We start from the raw sequence: 16,627 nt of genomic DNA, 5'->3' as shown, positions 1-16,627 counted from the left end.
TTGGTTCGGTATTCACTAAGGAGGATACAAACAACCTTCCGGATATAAAAGGGGTCAGAGAGTCTAGTAAGGAGGGGAACTGAGGGAAATCTTTATTAGTCGGGAAATTGTGTTGGGGAAATTGATGGGATTGAAGGCCGATAAATCCCCAGGGCCTGATGGACTGCATCCCAGAGTACTTAAGGAGGTGGCCTTGGAAATAGCGGATGCATTGACAGTCATTTTCCAACATTCCATTGACTCTGGATCAGTTCCTATCGAGTGGAGGGTAGAATGTAACCCCACTTTTTAAAAAAAGGAGGGAGAGAGAGAAAACAGGGAATTATAGACCGGTCAGCCTGACCTCAGTAGTGGGTAAAATGATGGAATCAATTATTAAGGATGTCATAGCAGCGCATTTGGAAAAAGGTGACATGATAGGTCCAAGTCAGCATGGATTTGTGAAAGGGAAATCATGCTGGACAAATCTTCTGGAATTTTTTGAGGATGTTTCCAGTAAAGTGGACAAGGGAGAACCAGTTGATGTGGTATATTTGGACTTTCAGAAGGCTTTCGACAAGGTCCCACACAAGAGATTAATGTGCAAAGTTAAAGCACATGGGATTGAGGGTAGTGTGCTGACATGGATTGAGAACTGGTTGTCAGACAGGAAGCAAAGAGTAGGAGTAAATGGTGACTAGTGAGGTACCGCAAGGTTCTGTGCTGGGGCCCCAGCTGTTTACATTGTACATTAATGATTTAGACGAGGGGATTAAATGTAGTATCTCCAAATTTGCGGATGACACTAAGTTGGGTGGCAGTGTGAGCTGCGAGGAGGATGCTATGAGGCTGCAGAGTGACTTGGCTAGGTTTGGTGAGTGGGCAAATGCATGGCAGATGAAGTATAATGTGGATAAATGTGAGGTTATCCACTTTGGTGGTAAAAACAGAGAGACAGACTATTATCTGAATGGTGACAGATTAGGAAAAGGGGAGGTGCAACGAGACCTGGGTGTCATGGTACATCAGTCATTGAAGGTTGGCATGCAGGTACAGCAGGCGGTTAAGAAAGCAAATGGCATGTTGGCCTTCATAGCGAGGGGATTTGAGTACAGGGGCAGGGAGGTGTTGCTACAGTTGTACAGGGCCTTGGTGAGGCCACACCTGGAGCATTGTGTACAGTTTTGGTCTCCGAACTTGAGGAAGGACATTCTTGCTATTGAGGGAGTGCAGCGAAGATTCACCATACTGATTCCCGGGATGGTGGGACTGACCTATCAAGAAAGACTGGATCAACTGGGCTTGTATTCACTCGAGTTCAGAAGAATGAGAGGGGACCTCATAGATATGTTTAAAATTCTGACGGGTTTAGACAGGTTAGATGCAGGAAGAATGTCCCCAATGTTGGGGAAGTCCAGAACCAGGGGTCACAGTCTAAGGATAAGGGGTAAGCCATTTAGGACTGAGATGAGGAGAAACTTCTTCACCCAGAGAGTGGTGAACCTGTGGAATTCTCTACCACAGAAAGTTGTTGAGGCCAATTCGCTAAATATATTCAAAAGGGAGTTAGATGAAGTCCTTACTACTCGGGGGATCAAGGGGTATGGCGAGAAAGCAGGAAGGGGGTACTGAAGTTGCATGTTCAGCCATGAACTCATTGAATGGCGGTGCAGGCTAGAAGGGCTGAATGGCCTACTCCTGCACCTATTTTCTATGTTTCTTCCTCTGAAAGATGAGAGGTTGAAGTGTGTTGGTCCTCCATGGCAGTTTTGGTAAGCTGATAACTGAGCCAGCCAGGTTGCACTACTCCGGGACACTGTTGAATGACCAACAACTTGCGTTATTGATGGGTAGATCTGTCACTGTGCTGTGGGATTCTCCCCTTTCTGCTCCAGCCAATGCTTGAACAGATCGGGTCATTTAGCTGGTAAAAGTAGCATTAAAACCAGTGCTCTGTTTGTAAGTTAGACTGTTTCAGCTGGTCAAACACCAGCAGTAACCATGTATAAGCATGTGGGGGTTTGTAAGCCTTGGTTATTCCCAAGTTCTCTGAAATCTGGCGTCGGTTCGTTCTAGTGGGGAGGGTGTCATCATCATCATCATCATAGGCTGTTCTTCGGAATCGAGGAAGACTTGCTTCCACTCTTAGCATGAGTTCTTAGGTGGCTGTACAGTCCAAGACGAGAACCACAGTCTCTGTCACAGGTCGGACAGATAGTCGTTGAGGGAAAAGGTGGGCAGGGAGCCTGGTTTGCCGCACGCTCCTTCCGCTGCCTGCGCTTGATTTCTGCATGCTCTCGGCGACGATACTCAAGGAGTTCAGTGCCCTCCCGGAATCACTTCCTCCACTTAGGGCGGTCTATGGCCAAGGACTCCCAGGTGTCAGTGGAGCTGTCGCACTTTATCAGGGAGGCTTTGAGGTTGTCCTTGTAACGTTTCCTCTGCCCGCCTTTGGCTCGTTTGCCGTGGACGAGTTCTGAGTAGAGCGCTTGCTTTGGGAGTCTCGTGTCTGGCATGCGGACTATGTGGCCTGCCCAGCGGAACTGATCAAGTGTGGTCAGTGCTTCAATGCTGGAGATGTTGGCCTGGGCGAGGACGCTAATGTTTGTGCATCTGTCTTCCCAGGGGATTTGCAGGATCTTGCGGAGACGTCGCTGGTGGTATTTCTCCAGCGACTTGGTGTCTGCTGTACATGGTCCACGTCTGAGCCATACAGGAGGGCGGGTATTACTACAGCCCTGTAGACCATGAGCTTGGTGACAGTTTTGAGGGACTGATCTTCAAACACACTCTTCCTCAGGTGGCCGTAGGCTGCACTGGAGGCAGTGTTGGATCTCATCATCAATGCCTGCTCTTGTTGATAGGAGGCTCCTGAGATAGGGGAAGTGGTCTACATTGTCCAGGGCCACGCCGTGGATCTTGATGTTTGGGGGGGGAGGATAGGCTGGTGGAGGACCTTTGTCTTACTAATGTTTAGCGTAAGGCCCATGCTTTCATACGCCTCGGTAAATACGTTGACTATGTCCTGGAGTTGCCTCTGTGTCATCCGCGTATTGTAGCTCGACGACAGAGGTTGCAGTGGTCTTGGACCTGGCCTGGAGACGGTGAAGGTTGAACAGCTTCCCACTGGTTCTGTAGTTTAGCTCCACCTCAGCGGGGAGCTTATCAACTGTGAGGTGGAGTTTGGCAGCGAGGAAGATTGAGAAGAGGGTTGAGGTGATGACGCAGCCCTGCTTGACCCCGGTCCGGACATGAATTGGGTCTGTAATGGATCCGTTGGTAAAGATTTAATGGCGGCCGTCGGGATAGCAGCTCCCTAGGGAGCTCCCCTGCTAAACAGCTCCTCTGCCCTCAACCCTCCCCCCTCCCACTGGAGGGTGTATATACTCCATGAGATGCGACCTCCGCTTCTTTGGAGTTCTCTCAGGATGTTGAGCGTCTCATATACGACATGATGGGTGAAAAAAATCAGATGTTTGGCAAATGCATTTACTGAAGAAAAAAAATCAAGTATCACTGATGATCATAGGACTTGATTGTTCAATCTCTGCCCAAACCCTTTAGTAGTACAAGTTTATAAGAATGTGACACTTTAAAAATATTTATTAGTTATATATTTGGACGGTTAAAACGGTAGAGCTCAGATTATATGCTTTATCTTTTTCAAAGAAACAGAATTACATTCATTTTTTTTCTTGTGCCAAAAGTGCCCTGGATGTTATCTTCTGTGTTAATGGTGCAATATAAATACAAAAAGTGTTGTTTAGTTTAGGATCAGCGAATTTAATGTATGTTTAGCTACTGCATTGCATTGTTCCTTGGTACTGTGGCAGCAAGTCTGTGGATCATACACTATTGTAAATTGGATCTAAACAGCATGTGTGACATTTAAAATAATACGGTTATTGTGATGGGATCCATTGCACTGGTGGAATCACAAATTGGTAGATAACCTACACTTTTATTTGATCAGCAAGAAGTTGTGCCGTGTTCTTTATTTTCCGAGTCCTGCGCAGAAAATTATTTTTGCTTTAATATTTTTTTAAAATCTCTCAACATCATAGGTGTTGCTGATCAGCTACAAACTAACTATGCAAGCGACCTGCGAAGCATCCTTAAAACCCTGTTTGAGGTCATGGCAACCAAGTTAGAATACGAGGGCAGCAGGACAGAAAAGAAAGGTAATGAGCCAATTTGGGTGAAGGATTTACACTTGAAACATTAACTTGTCTGTTCTCTGCACAGATGCTGACTGACCTGCAAGAGTGTTCCAGAGTTTAGGTATATTTTCCTGGATAGTGTAACATTAAACATATTCCTAAAATGCACTTCGTAACCCAGCAGTGGCTATTGAAATGTATTGATTTTTAGCAACCTAAATCAATATTAATAGTCAATAAAACATCTTTCTAAGTCTGCATAAATGATTTCTGTTGGAGGCATAAGTACAGCTTGAACCTCCCTTATCCAGAGCTCCCTTATCCGGAACCACCCCTCGTCCAGAACCATTCCCGGCCACCGGGTGGCGCATGCGCAGAACTCTGACATGAACAAATTGACGTCCTTCCTCGCTGCCGACTCCCGCAATCGCTGGCTGATCCCTCGCATCCCCCCCCTTACCCATGATCTCTCTGCCGCACTCCAAGCCCCAAGCCAGCCCCGATATCCCCTTGCTCAGTACCTGTAACATCCAATTTAACGTGACCACCCCTCGTCCAGAAAAATCCCTTATCCAGAACAGGCCAGATCCTGAGATTCCAGATAAGGGAGATTCAACCTGTAATTGGAATAGGAGCACCCCTACAATAGTTTGTGAATCATTATGAAAATTATATGGTTTCAGTTTTGAACAAACCCATTTGTGCGGCTGATCTGCTTTAATTAAGAGCCATTGCAAGAGGGCACCTTTAACTAGTGGAATTCCTACAGGGAGGAAGCATATCATTGCCTTTTATGCTACACTGTCTCATGGTGTAAGAAGCCTCCCCTCTCCAGTGGTTCTAAGTATGCTGAGGCTGTCTTGGGCAGCAGGCGCTGGCCTTCATTTCTTCCGCAAGGCCCGCTCATAAAGGTATTCCTGGTGCTGAACAGGCACATTCCTCACTTGCTTCAGCTGCTGCAAAGGGACTGGCTAAAAGTTTCTAAAACTTGTATTTTTTCCAACTTCACTTGACCGAGTCCCCACATCTGATCCAGGTAACGTGAAGGGATGAAAGTGGGGGGAAGCTAGCTACAAGAGAATTAATAGTGAAAAATGCCTCTTTTACCCTACCTCTGATCTCCAAAAGCCAGCCATAAATTAAATGGGAAACTTGTGCAGGAAGTAGGTGCAAAGAAGGTAAATTGTGCAGACTCTTGTTCCCCAGTGCTGATTGCAGTGTTACAAGCTTGCAGGTTAACCGATGGGGAAACTTGGGCCTCTGGATTACATTAGCAGCAAAGAGCTGTTCTGTCCTTGAATTTGCGACCAGAAAGGCAATAAATTGTGTTTGTGTTAATACATGGGTTTGCTCCAATGCTTTGGCGTCTTTATTCCAGGTGACCAGACATTGAGAAGTCCTGCACTGGAAGACTGTGCTTTATGTCGAGAAAGTGTTTCTTCCTCTGAACTTGCTGACAAGGCGAGAGATGAGGACCTTGAAGGTGAAGTATGAAGCACTGGTTAACACAGTATTAACAGTTGGTGATGGATGGATCGACAACTGCCTTCAAACATTCAATGTTGGCATCAATTGACCGATTTCATAGAAATGCACGTCACTTTGCTTGCCTTGTGTCGTTCAGTGGAAAAGTTGGCAAGTATTGTTTAGTGGGGAGTGAGGTGTTGAACTGACCCTGCTAAATAGTTCAGATTTGCCAGCTTTGACTATATAAAGTAAACCATTTTTGAGGGGAAGGATCACTGCACCGGTTATCACTGCATTAATCTTCGCTGACCTTGACTAATTTAATTCCTTTCAGTTAAAAAGACATATTAAGGCATCCACTCCCTCCGTAGGAATTCAATATTTGACGCGTACGAGCTCCTTCGGGCAGTGACTTTTGCATGACTGCCTACAGAAGATTCACTACGGCAATATTTTTCAGCAGTTTCAGCACAAAACACAAAGCACTCTTGGTTTAATTGTGGCATTAGCAAAATAGAGAGTCGCACTAAAACTCAATGTAAATCTGGAATTGAAATAGGGTGTTTACCTTCAATGTATATATGTGTGCATGTCTGTACACATGCATTCTGAAGCACACTCTCTTCCCCTAAATGATAACTCACACTTGAACATTTTCTCTTCACTCGTACTCTGTGTGCATGTCTGTGTGTGTCTCTCTCTCTCTCTCTCTCTCTCATTTGTACACGTGCTCTCGCTCCCGAGCCCCCCCCTCGCTCTCGCTCCCGTGCGCCCCCCCTCTCGCTCTCGCTCCCACGCGCCCCCCCCCCCCCCCCCCGTCACATTGCATGTCTGTGTGTGGCTCTCTTTCTGACCCTGTTTGACTGGTGAGCTGAGCAAAGGTTGCCAGATATAAATCCAGATCAAGCAGCTCTTAAAGTGCTGTCTGCCAAATGCACTACAAAGAATCCCGCCAATTAATTCTGCATCTTTGAGTGCCTGGGACAGTGCATTGCAGATTTTCTCAACCCTTTGTGTCAGAGTAGTTTTTTCAGGCTTTGCCTTTAGCCAGCTTAATATGAATGTTAAGATTATGTCCCCTTGTTTTAGATTTGCCTACTGGAGGGATTTTTCATTGCTTCATACAATTCAGTCGGGTCTCATTTAATCTGCTCACCTCCAGAGGATATCGCCCAAATTTGCCCAGTCTCTCCTGTAGCTTAATCCCTCCATCCGTGAGTTTGTGGTGAATCGTCCCTCGGCTTGTTCCAAGGCCAGAGTGTCCAGTGTATAATTACACACAAGGTTTTAATGCTCGTTTGAATCCACATTACTGACACACATTATTAGTCCAATTATTTATTACACATGATCCGATTGAGGCTGCAAAAACTTCAAACACTGCTGTGACCTCTTCTTGCTTTAATGTTTAAATAGTATTCAAACTACTTACCCCATATTTAATTAGGATCTCACCAAGATAAAGGGAGACTTACTGGCTGTTCCAGCAAGATACAAAAGATTCAGTGTTTGCCTTGTAATTAATGATGAAGCAGTTGGTCGACTGGAATACAGAGCAGTTTAATTGTCAAACAAAGAGTTTAGCAAGATATAAAATCACAACTGTAAATGCCATTTCTGATGTAATTAAACACCCACCTGGAAGGACAAGGGCAGCAGGCGCATGGGAACGCCATCACCTACACGATCCCCTCCAACCTGACTTGGAAATATATCGCCTTCATCGTTGCTAGGTCAAAATCCTGTAACTCTCTCCCTAACAGCACCTTCACCACGTAGACTGCAGCAGTTCATGATGGCAGCTCACCACCACCTTCTAAGGTCAATTAGGGATTGGCAATAAATGCTGGCCTTTCCTGCGACGCCCACATCCAATGAATTCTTTTTTTTTAAAGCTATTCCAATGCTTCCATAAAACTATCTCCCGTGCTGGTATTTTAAGTGTAACTCATGGGCGGTGGTTTGATTGACCATTAAGGCAATGAATACAACCAACAGGTGAGAAATTTGTATAGTATCCAGGCAAGTCTATGAGCAGCATCATGATAGCACACGGATCACACTGGTCTCTCTCTATCCAATTATTTGTTGAAGAAAGTCACATGATTCAAAGAAAATTGAAATATCAACGTACCCAGCATCCTTTTGAGCATCGCATCACCCTTAATGGTCATTCGGGCTGAATTTAATGCGATTGTTCTGCTAGACAGGCGCAGTTTCCACCTGAGCACAGTCATTTTTATTATATGCCAGTGTATTTCCGTTATATATCCGATTTGTAATATTCAACTTAAGTCTCAACTAATCTTTAGGGTATCTATAACACCACCATTCATTTTGAAGCTTGGCCAAACCGAATACTATGCACTGATTTGCATCCAGAAGTGCATTGGGTTGTTTTTTCAGTCACTTATCAAACTTTCTCTGCCAATTTTCTTCTCCTTTCCTCCTCCTCTCGTGAAACATTCTTGTTGAGTTACGAGTTCAGTGGATGCAGATCAGCCTCCAATAGCTGAGCCATGTGTGTTCCAGTGATGCACACATCTCACCTTAAAACTAACGATGGTCACCAATACCAATATAATCTATACAGGAGCTTTACATTTGTTTTAATTTCAAAACACATCTTTTCTTTTGTCTCGCCTGACCCAATTATAAACTTTGAGTGTCATAGTCTTATAGAACAGCCTCCACTGTCATGTAATGAAGAGGTACACAGAATAAAAATTGGGAACTAGTCTTTTAGGAGTTTAAAAGTGAACTGTATTGTGTGGACATATTTTAGGCTCTCCCACTGGTTCAACTGCTTTATGATTAAAATGGTGACTGAGCCACAGCAGGTATGATCCAGGTTTGATGTCTGACCAGTACTGAGTTAGCTGATCTTAGCCAAGATGGTGGAAGGAATTACATAGAATTATATCGGATATACAGCACAGAAACTGGCCATTCGGCCCAACCAATCCATGCCAGCATTTATGCTCCATTCGAACCTCCTCCTGTCTTTCCTCATCTAAATCTATTAGCATAACCCTCTATTCCCTTCTCCCTCATATACTTGTCTAGCCTCCCCTTAAATGCATCTATACTATTCACTTCAACCGCTCCCTGTGGTAGCAAGCTCCACATTCTCACCACTCTTTGGGTAAAGAATTTTCTTCTGAATTCCCTATTGGATTTCTTGGTGACTATTTTATATTGATGGCCTCTAGTTATGCTATGCCCCACAAGTGGAAGCATTCTCTCTGTATCCACTCTATCAAAATCTTTCATAATTTTAAAGGCCTCTATTAGGATACCCCTCAGCCTTCTTTTTTTTCAAGAGAAAAGAGACCCAGCCTGTCCATCCTTTCCTGATCTGTATACTGTCGCATTCCTGGTGGTATCCTTGTAAATGATAAAATTGGCCTCACAGCTCCTGAGTTAGGGAGGGGAGTGTCAGCAGAGTTCTGCGGGTTTTTCATTCCTGGGATGTGGGTGTTGTTGGCAAGGCCAGCATTTATTGCCCATCCCTACTTGCCTTTGAGAAAGTGGTAGTGAGCTGCCTTCTTGAACCACCGTGTGGTGAAGGTACTCCCACAGTACAGGTAGATAGGGAGTTCCAGGATTTTGACCCAGCGACGACGAATGAATGATATGTGACTTGGAAGGGAAACTTGGAGCTGATGGTGTTCCCATGTGCCTGCTGCCCTTGACCTTCTAGGCAGTAGAGGTCACGGGTTTGGGAGGTGCTGTCGAAGAAGCCTTGGCGAGTTGCTGCAGTGTATCTTGTAGATGGTACACACTGCAGCCACTGTGCACCAGTGGTGGAGGGAGTGAATGTTTAAGATGGTGGATGGGGGGCCAATCAAGCGGGCTGTTTTGTCCCGGATGTTGTCGAGCTTCTTGAGTGTTGTTGGAGCTGCACTCATCCAGGCAAATGAAAGGTATTCCATCAGACTCCTGATTTGTGCCTTGTGGAAAGGCTTTGGGGATTCAGTGGGTGAGACACTCGCCTCAGAATGCCCAGCCTCTGACCTGCTCTTGTAGCCACAGTATTTATGTGGCTGGTCCAGTTAAGTTTTTGGTCAATGGCGACCCTCAGGATGTGCAGGATAGGAAGTGACAATCTTTCCCCCCCCCCAATCCCCCAAACAGTCCAATGTCATGCCGAGGCATCAGAGGGAATCCAGTGTCTGTTGCTCAACAAGGAGAGAATATTGACAGGAAAAAATATGTTTGGGTGAAAGGTTCTGACTGTGAAACCATTTGACTAACTTATTTTAGCAGAAGTGAACTTGCCACCTTGGGAGAATGGTGATGCCTTGAGCATTAGTGTTGCGTTGGACTGAGAGCTTGGGAGTGCAGAAATCTGATCCTTTGTGCAGTGATTGAGAAGTTATTTTAGTTGAAGCACCAGTTTCGGTTGTATTGTAATCATTCTGCGGACTGAGGCATGTGATTGAAGGAGCCCCTGTGAATGCTGAGTATTTGGTCAGGAATATTTTAGGCTTCGAAGGCTGGAAATTGAACAGAAAAATTGCAACAAAGAGCATTGCTATATGTGCACTGTGGCATGAAATTCCACTTTTGTGAACTAAAATTAAAATTGTGCCCATAGTTTTGTATGCTGTGTGCACTGAAGGCATTTGTTTTTTATATCTGCAGCATTTTACCGCAAATCTGTCACTGAGGCACTTTGTGTATGTTTGAGAGGGACTGTTTCCAGATAACTTGAGCTCACTGTTAGACTCACTGGAAACACATGGGCACTGTGTGTGAAGGATGCGGACTGCCCCTAACACTGAAGATGTGCACAAAGCTGTTTTGTTTGTGTGTATTTTTTTTTTGTCCACTACTCTGTTCGGCCCAGAGATTGCCCTCCTCTTGACTGACAGCACGGGAATGTCGCCACTTGAACCTGATCAAATGAAAATCTTGAAAGTATTGGAACAGCAGCTCTTTGAAATAAGGGATGAAAATAAGTCCATTATAAAAATGAATTGAAGTAAGTGCAGCTGGGAGTGGGGAGAGGGCGGTATTTGCTCCAGGCATACTTTTCACCGTTGTAAGCGGCGTATAATCTCACCAGAGATTGCCAAGTGAGCAATTTAGAGCAGCCCCAGAACTTGATTATTGGTTTCTATTTCAAACTCTAGGTTGTTGTGAGGTGAGCAGGTATTACATTGACTACCATAGGAGGGATTCCATTCAGTATATTTCCACTGACGCTACCCCTCCACACACACACACATGCACAACATACACACACGCACGCCCGTACTTTCCTCCTTTAAGTATCATGTATTGGCGCGTACTGTTAATTTGGACACCTGAGATATTCCAAAGGAATTGTATTCAGCGGTGTCCCACTTGATGAATTCTAAGATTAAATTACATGATTGCGCAAGTTTTAAATGATCAGCAATGTAGTTATGTTGTGTTTACAACCATTAGTTTGCACCAGTAAGTGGTGGCTGGGGAGGAGAAATTGCTGTCATTGTTGGGTGAATGAAAACTGTTACTGAAGGAGTCTCCCCTTTTCCTGTTTGTGATAGATCCTCCAGAATGGGTACCAGATGAAGTCTGCAGCTACTGTACTGCATGCAAGGCGCCATTCACTGTGATCCGAAGAAAGCATCACTGCAGAAGTTGTGGAAAGGTAATCGATTAAGCGCTGCTCTTGGATGGAAGCTTTTAAATTAAATGGGTTTCCTGCACAAAAGTAAATAGAATATCTCTTTCTGAAATCCATTAAAAGAACAATCTGGTTTCACTTGATCTATCTTCGGGTCCCTCACTGGCAGTGGTGCTGATTGGAATTGAGAGCTAGGTGACGGACTTGTTTCATGACCTAGCTACGAAGTACAGCATCCTATTGGTTGTGGTATTGAACGTGCAACCCAGCAGTTCAAATCCCATCATGGCAAGGTGTGAAATCAAATTCATAAATCTGCTGATTTTTGGGCTAACACCAGAAAATTAGACACTTAACGGCACCAGATTGTTCTAAAAACCCAACTGATTTACTAATGTCCTTCATAAGAACAAAAGAACATAAGGAACAGGAGTAGGCCATCTAGCCCCTCGAGCCTGCTCCGCCATTCAACAAGATCATGGCTGATCTGGCCGTGGACTCAGCTCCACTTACCCGCCCGCTCCCCGTAACCCTTAATTCCCTTATTGGTTAAAAATCAATCTATCTGTGATTTGAATACATTCAATGAGCTAGCCTCAACTGCTTCCTTGGGCAGAGAATTCCACAGATTCACAACCCTCTGGGAGAAGAAATTCCTTCTCAACTCGGTTTTAAATTGGCTCACCCGTATTTTGAGGCTGTGCCCCCTAGTTCTAGTCTCCCCGACCAGTGGAAACAACCTCTCTGCCTCTATCTTGTCTATCTCTTTCATTATTTTAAATGTTTCTATAAGATCACCTCTAATCCTTCTGAACTCCAACAAGTAAAGAGCCAGTCTACTCATTCTATCATCATAAGGTAACCCCCTCATCTCTGGAATCAGCCTAGTGAATTGTCTCTGTACCCCCTCCAAAGCTAGGATATCCTTCCTTAAGAAAGGTGACCAAAACTGCACGCAGTACTCCAGGTGCGGCCTCACCAATACCCTGTACAGTTGCAGCAGGACCTCCCTGCTTTTGTTTTCCATCCCTCTCTCAATGAAGGCCAACATTCCATTCGCCTTCCTGATTACCTGCTGTACCTGCAAACTAACGTTTTGGGATTCATACACAAGGACCCCCAGGTCCCTCTGCACCGCAGCATGTTGTAATTTCTCCCCATTCAAATAATAATCCCTTTTACTGGGTTTTTTTCCCCAAGGTGGATGACCTCACATTTTCCGACATTGTATTCCATCTGCCAAACCTTAGCCCATTCGCTTAACCTATCTAAATCTCTTTGCAGCCTCTCTGTCCTCTACACAACATGGGTGGGAATCTACTCTCACTGCCCAGACTGGCCTACATGTGACTCCAGCCCCACACTACTTGATTGGCTTCTTAATATCCTTGGGGCAAGCAAGGGGTGGCAATAAATACTGCCTTGCCAGAGTCACCCACATCCCAAGAGCAGATTAAAAGAGTGAAGAGATTTTAGTTTGGGCACTGTGCAAGGGGAGAGTAGGACATGATTTCCTCTGGTCAATGTTAGCAACATATTAAATATAGTGGGATGAACATATTGGCCCTCAAATTCCGTTTTGGCCTTCCCGCGGGTATTTTAGAGGAAAATACGCACTTTACCTTAAGCTGCTTCCCACGTTCGACTTTCCGATGCTGAGGCCTCATTCAGCTGCGATTCGCAGCGCGTGCATGTCGACACGTGTGCAGGCATAGAGCTGGAGTCACATGGCTCTGGGCAGCCAATCAGATAAAGTATCATAGTAATAGGAGTTCCACAGAGTCCTAACCTCATATTACTATGATTGTGATAAAGCCCGAAACACCCAAAACACAGCCCCAAACACCCAAAACACTAATAAAAAAAATAGAAAATAATTATACTATTTCATTTAAATTAGTCATTGATGTCTTAAAACAAAATAATTTCCTGTTTTTTTTTAAGTTTCCTTCAATAAACTTACCATTGTGGGGAGGGTTTTTAATAAAAATATGTTTTAATAACTTTATTTTGAAATGTTTGTGTTTTTTTAAAACATTTGCGCTTGTAAAAATAGGCTATGCACCTACTTTTTCAGGCGCAAGATTTTTGAGGACATAAAATTATTGGATTTAAGATAGCCAAATGTCCAAGAACTGATGGTTCTCTTTGTCACCCCCCCCAACCCCAACTGAGAATATTAAAAGTATTGAATGAGGAAATTGCAGGTGCATTCGTCATAATTTTACAAAGCTCTCTAGGTTCAGGTATTGTGCCCCTGGATTGTAAAATTGCAAAAGAGAGAGAGAGAGAGAGAGAGAGAGAGAGAGAGAGAGAGAGAGAGAGAGAGAGAGAGAGAGAGAGAGAGAGAGAGACCCCAGTTAACTGCAGACCCATCGGTTTTGGGGCAGTTACTCCAACCTGTCATCGGGGACAGAGTGACTGAGCACGTGGACAAGAATGAGATGATCAAAGTCAGTTAGCATGGCTTTGAGAAGAGTAGGTCATGGCTGTCCAATCCAGTTGATTGAGGAGATCACGAGTATGGTGGATCGGAGATTCTCTATGGATGTTGTCTATTTGAACTTCCAGAGGGAATTTAATATGGTTCTGCACCAGAGATTTGCAAAAATTGAAACTCCCAGAATTAGAGGTAACCTTGTGACATGGATTGGACATTGGGTAGAAGCCAGGGATAATAATATCCTTTTCTGATTGGCCAGAGGTGACGTGGTGTTACTCAGGGATTTGTACTTCTACCCTATATATTAATGACTTGAATTAAGGAATAGAGTTTTATATATTCAAGTTTGCAGATGACTCTAAATTAGAAGAGATGTTAAATTGTGTAGACAGGAGCAGGAAGGTACAAAGGGACATGGACTAATTAAGTGAGTGAACAAAGAAAGATGGGAGTTCAATGTACAGGTATGAGATCATCAACTTTGGATCCGAGAAAGACACATCGGAATATTTTCTTCATGGTGAGAGACTAAGATCTGTGATGCAGCAAAGGGATTTGGATGTTCTTGTACACAAGTCACTAAAAGCTAGTGCACAGGCACAAAACGTAATCAAAAAGGCTAATGGAGTGTTGACCTTTATTTTGAGAGGGTTAGAATGCAAAGCGATTCAATAGGATAGATACAGAGAAACTATTTTCTCTGGTTGAGGGAATCCAAACGAAGGAGTCTTGATCAGGAGTCAGCGGGTGTGGTTGTGTTACTGGACTGCTAATCCAGAGGCCTGGACTAATGATCCAGAGACGCGAGTTCAAATTCCAACGGCAACAATCTTCACATTTCAGTTCTGCATAATCAACCCAACTCTTTTTTTTTTTCTTAAACTGCTCCTTTTCCGTTCTCAAACAGCTATAATTTCTCCCGCGTTAGCAATGTACTGAGTTCGCCGATCTCTGGTATGGGCCCTGCCATACCTTTGCCGTTGTGGCAGGTGGGAGGTTCCCGATTGCTATTTAGAGAAGCAAAATACTGCGGGTGCTGAAATCTGAAATAAAAGCCAAAAAGTGCTAGAAACACTCAGCGTCTGTGGAGAGAGAAACAGAGTTAACGTTTCAGGTCGATGACCCTTTGTTAGAAACCCCAGCTGAGAAGCGGATGCGGCCGCTAGGCTGCGATGCTCCCATGGGTAAAACAACCCGGTTGCGCATTCTGTCTGGGCTTGCACGTGAAGAATGGTGACTTGGGCGAAGTACTGTCCAGCACCCAGCCCCCTGTGGAACCAAATATCAGAAAATCGTTCAAGGATACAATTCGAAATGAAAATATTTTAGCATCTTTAATGCTACATGAGAAATTGCAACTACCGAAATGAGGAGAGTGGCGGGGGGGGAGAGACTGTGGCTCACTGCTAGAGCCTAGCTGAATTTTTTTAATGTCAATTCTTCTGAGCACATTGAGCTAAAAACATGGTGCTTGCGAGCTTCTGCGATGAAAGAGTATTGTATGATTTGTGGAAGAAGAAACATCTGTTGCAATGAATGGATGTTTTTTAAAAAAAAAAATAAAGGCAAGGTAGCTCCAGAATGGATATATGAGGATTCCAAAACAAAGGGCCATAAATATAATATAATATCACTAATAAATCCAATAAGAAACTTCTTTACCCATGGAGTGATGGGAATGTGGAACATGCTATCACATGGAGCAGTTTAGGCAAATAGACTGGTTGTATTTAAGGAGAATCTAGATAGGTACATGAGGGAGAAAGGAATAGAAGGATACGCTGATAGGGTGAGATGAAGTAGGGTGGGAGGTGGCTCGTGTGGAGCAGTTGGGCCGAATGGCCTGACTCAGCTGTAAATTCCATGTAAATTTATGTATGTCCGCGTCTTCATTTTAAGTGTTACTGGAGCCTCCAGAGCTCGGTTGTTAACCTATTTCTGCTCCGTGTATGAAGTTTAAATGCCTTTTCATTTAACAGATCTTCTGCTCACGTTGCTCTTCTCATTCTGCTCCCTTACCTCGATACGGCCAGATGAAACCAGTCCGGGTCTGCACACACTGCTACATGTTCCACGTGACGCCCTTCTACAGCGACAAAGCTAGCATCTGATAACTGCTGCGTGAGAGGTCTGGTTCTGGCACGCATGGACTAGTTCAACATGGGCGCAGCGGCTGTTGGATGCCACCAGTTAGATGGGTTGGCATTGGTTTTATCTTGGTTGGAATGGAAATTTGGATAAGCCTTTCTCGACAGAGCCAACCAGGTAGATCTGAGAGAGACGCTTCTACTCCAAGTGCAAATTTTTTGTACTGACCTTTTTTTAAATGCATTTTGATAATGAGCTGCTAAAAGGAAGTACTGAGCTTCCATAGCTGTTCCGCTATGGTACGGTCTTCCACAAATTTGTATCGGAGCCTAAAGATATCCTGAACTGAAGGAAGGCAGTCCGGGGTGGGTGGGGGGGGAGATCCTTTTGGAGGGCTTGGGATACTGGCCTTCCTTACGTTCCTACTTCTGTACGCTGATGACTGTTCATGTGGTAATGCTCATCTAATCGCAGCAGAAACGATCTGGATTTCTGTTGGCGATCAGGAGAGAGAGATTCTAGGGAAATTCTATCTGGACTGCTTCAAAGTTAATGCCATTTTCTGTCGAGCTGCAGTAACGCCGCTGTTCAAGTTGCCTTCAGCAGAAACCTCCCACCCTGAGCGTCAAGTGACACGAGATCTATACACTTTTCTTTAACATTCCTGTTGAGTTTTGCGGTTGATTTGGATCTCTCTCTCTCTCTCTCACTTTTGACGAGCAAGTGATGCCATTGCCTTTTGTGTGTGTGGCAGGTTGATGCTGCATTGTGGTGACTGGATGCCCACACTGCAGAGTTCATGATCTGAACTGTGCTGTGGTGGGGATATTGAGCAGACACCAGACATCACCTCACTGGAAAGATCAGAGGGCG

General features: G+C 44.5%; 1 protein-coding gene across 3 annotated transcripts in view; it reads left to right on the top strand.

Annotated features, from left to right (window-relative positions):
- zfyve28 (zinc finger, FYVE domain containing 28) overlaps window positions 1-16,099 on the top strand; it is a 230,796-nt gene extending 214,697 nt beyond the window's left edge. For all 3 annotated transcript variants that reach the window (XM_070877677.1, XM_070877670.1, XM_070877664.1), the window contains 4 exons: window positions 4,044-4,160; window positions 5,518-5,622; window positions 11,144-11,247; window positions 15,646-16,099. In XM_070877677.1, coding sequence (XP_070733778.1) covers window positions 4,044-4,160; window positions 5,518-5,622; window positions 11,144-11,247; window positions 15,646-15,777 — 458 coding nt within the window. In that variant the 3' untranslated portion in view covers window positions 15,778-16,099. The remainder of the gene's footprint in view (window positions 1-4,043; window positions 4,161-5,517; window positions 5,623-11,143; window positions 11,248-15,645) is intronic.
- Window positions 16,100-16,627: the final 528 nt, after the last annotated feature.

This window comes from Pristiophorus japonicus, chromosome 1 (genome assembly GCF_044704955.1).
Source record: "Pristiophorus japonicus isolate sPriJap1 chromosome 1, sPriJap1.hap1, whole genome shotgun sequence".
Lineage (NCBI taxonomy): Eukaryota > Metazoa > Chordata > Chondrichthyes > Pristiophoridae > Pristiophorus > Pristiophorus japonicus.
The sequence above is the reverse complement of the archived record's forward strand: the minus strand, read 5'-3'. Positions and strand labels throughout refer to the sequence as shown.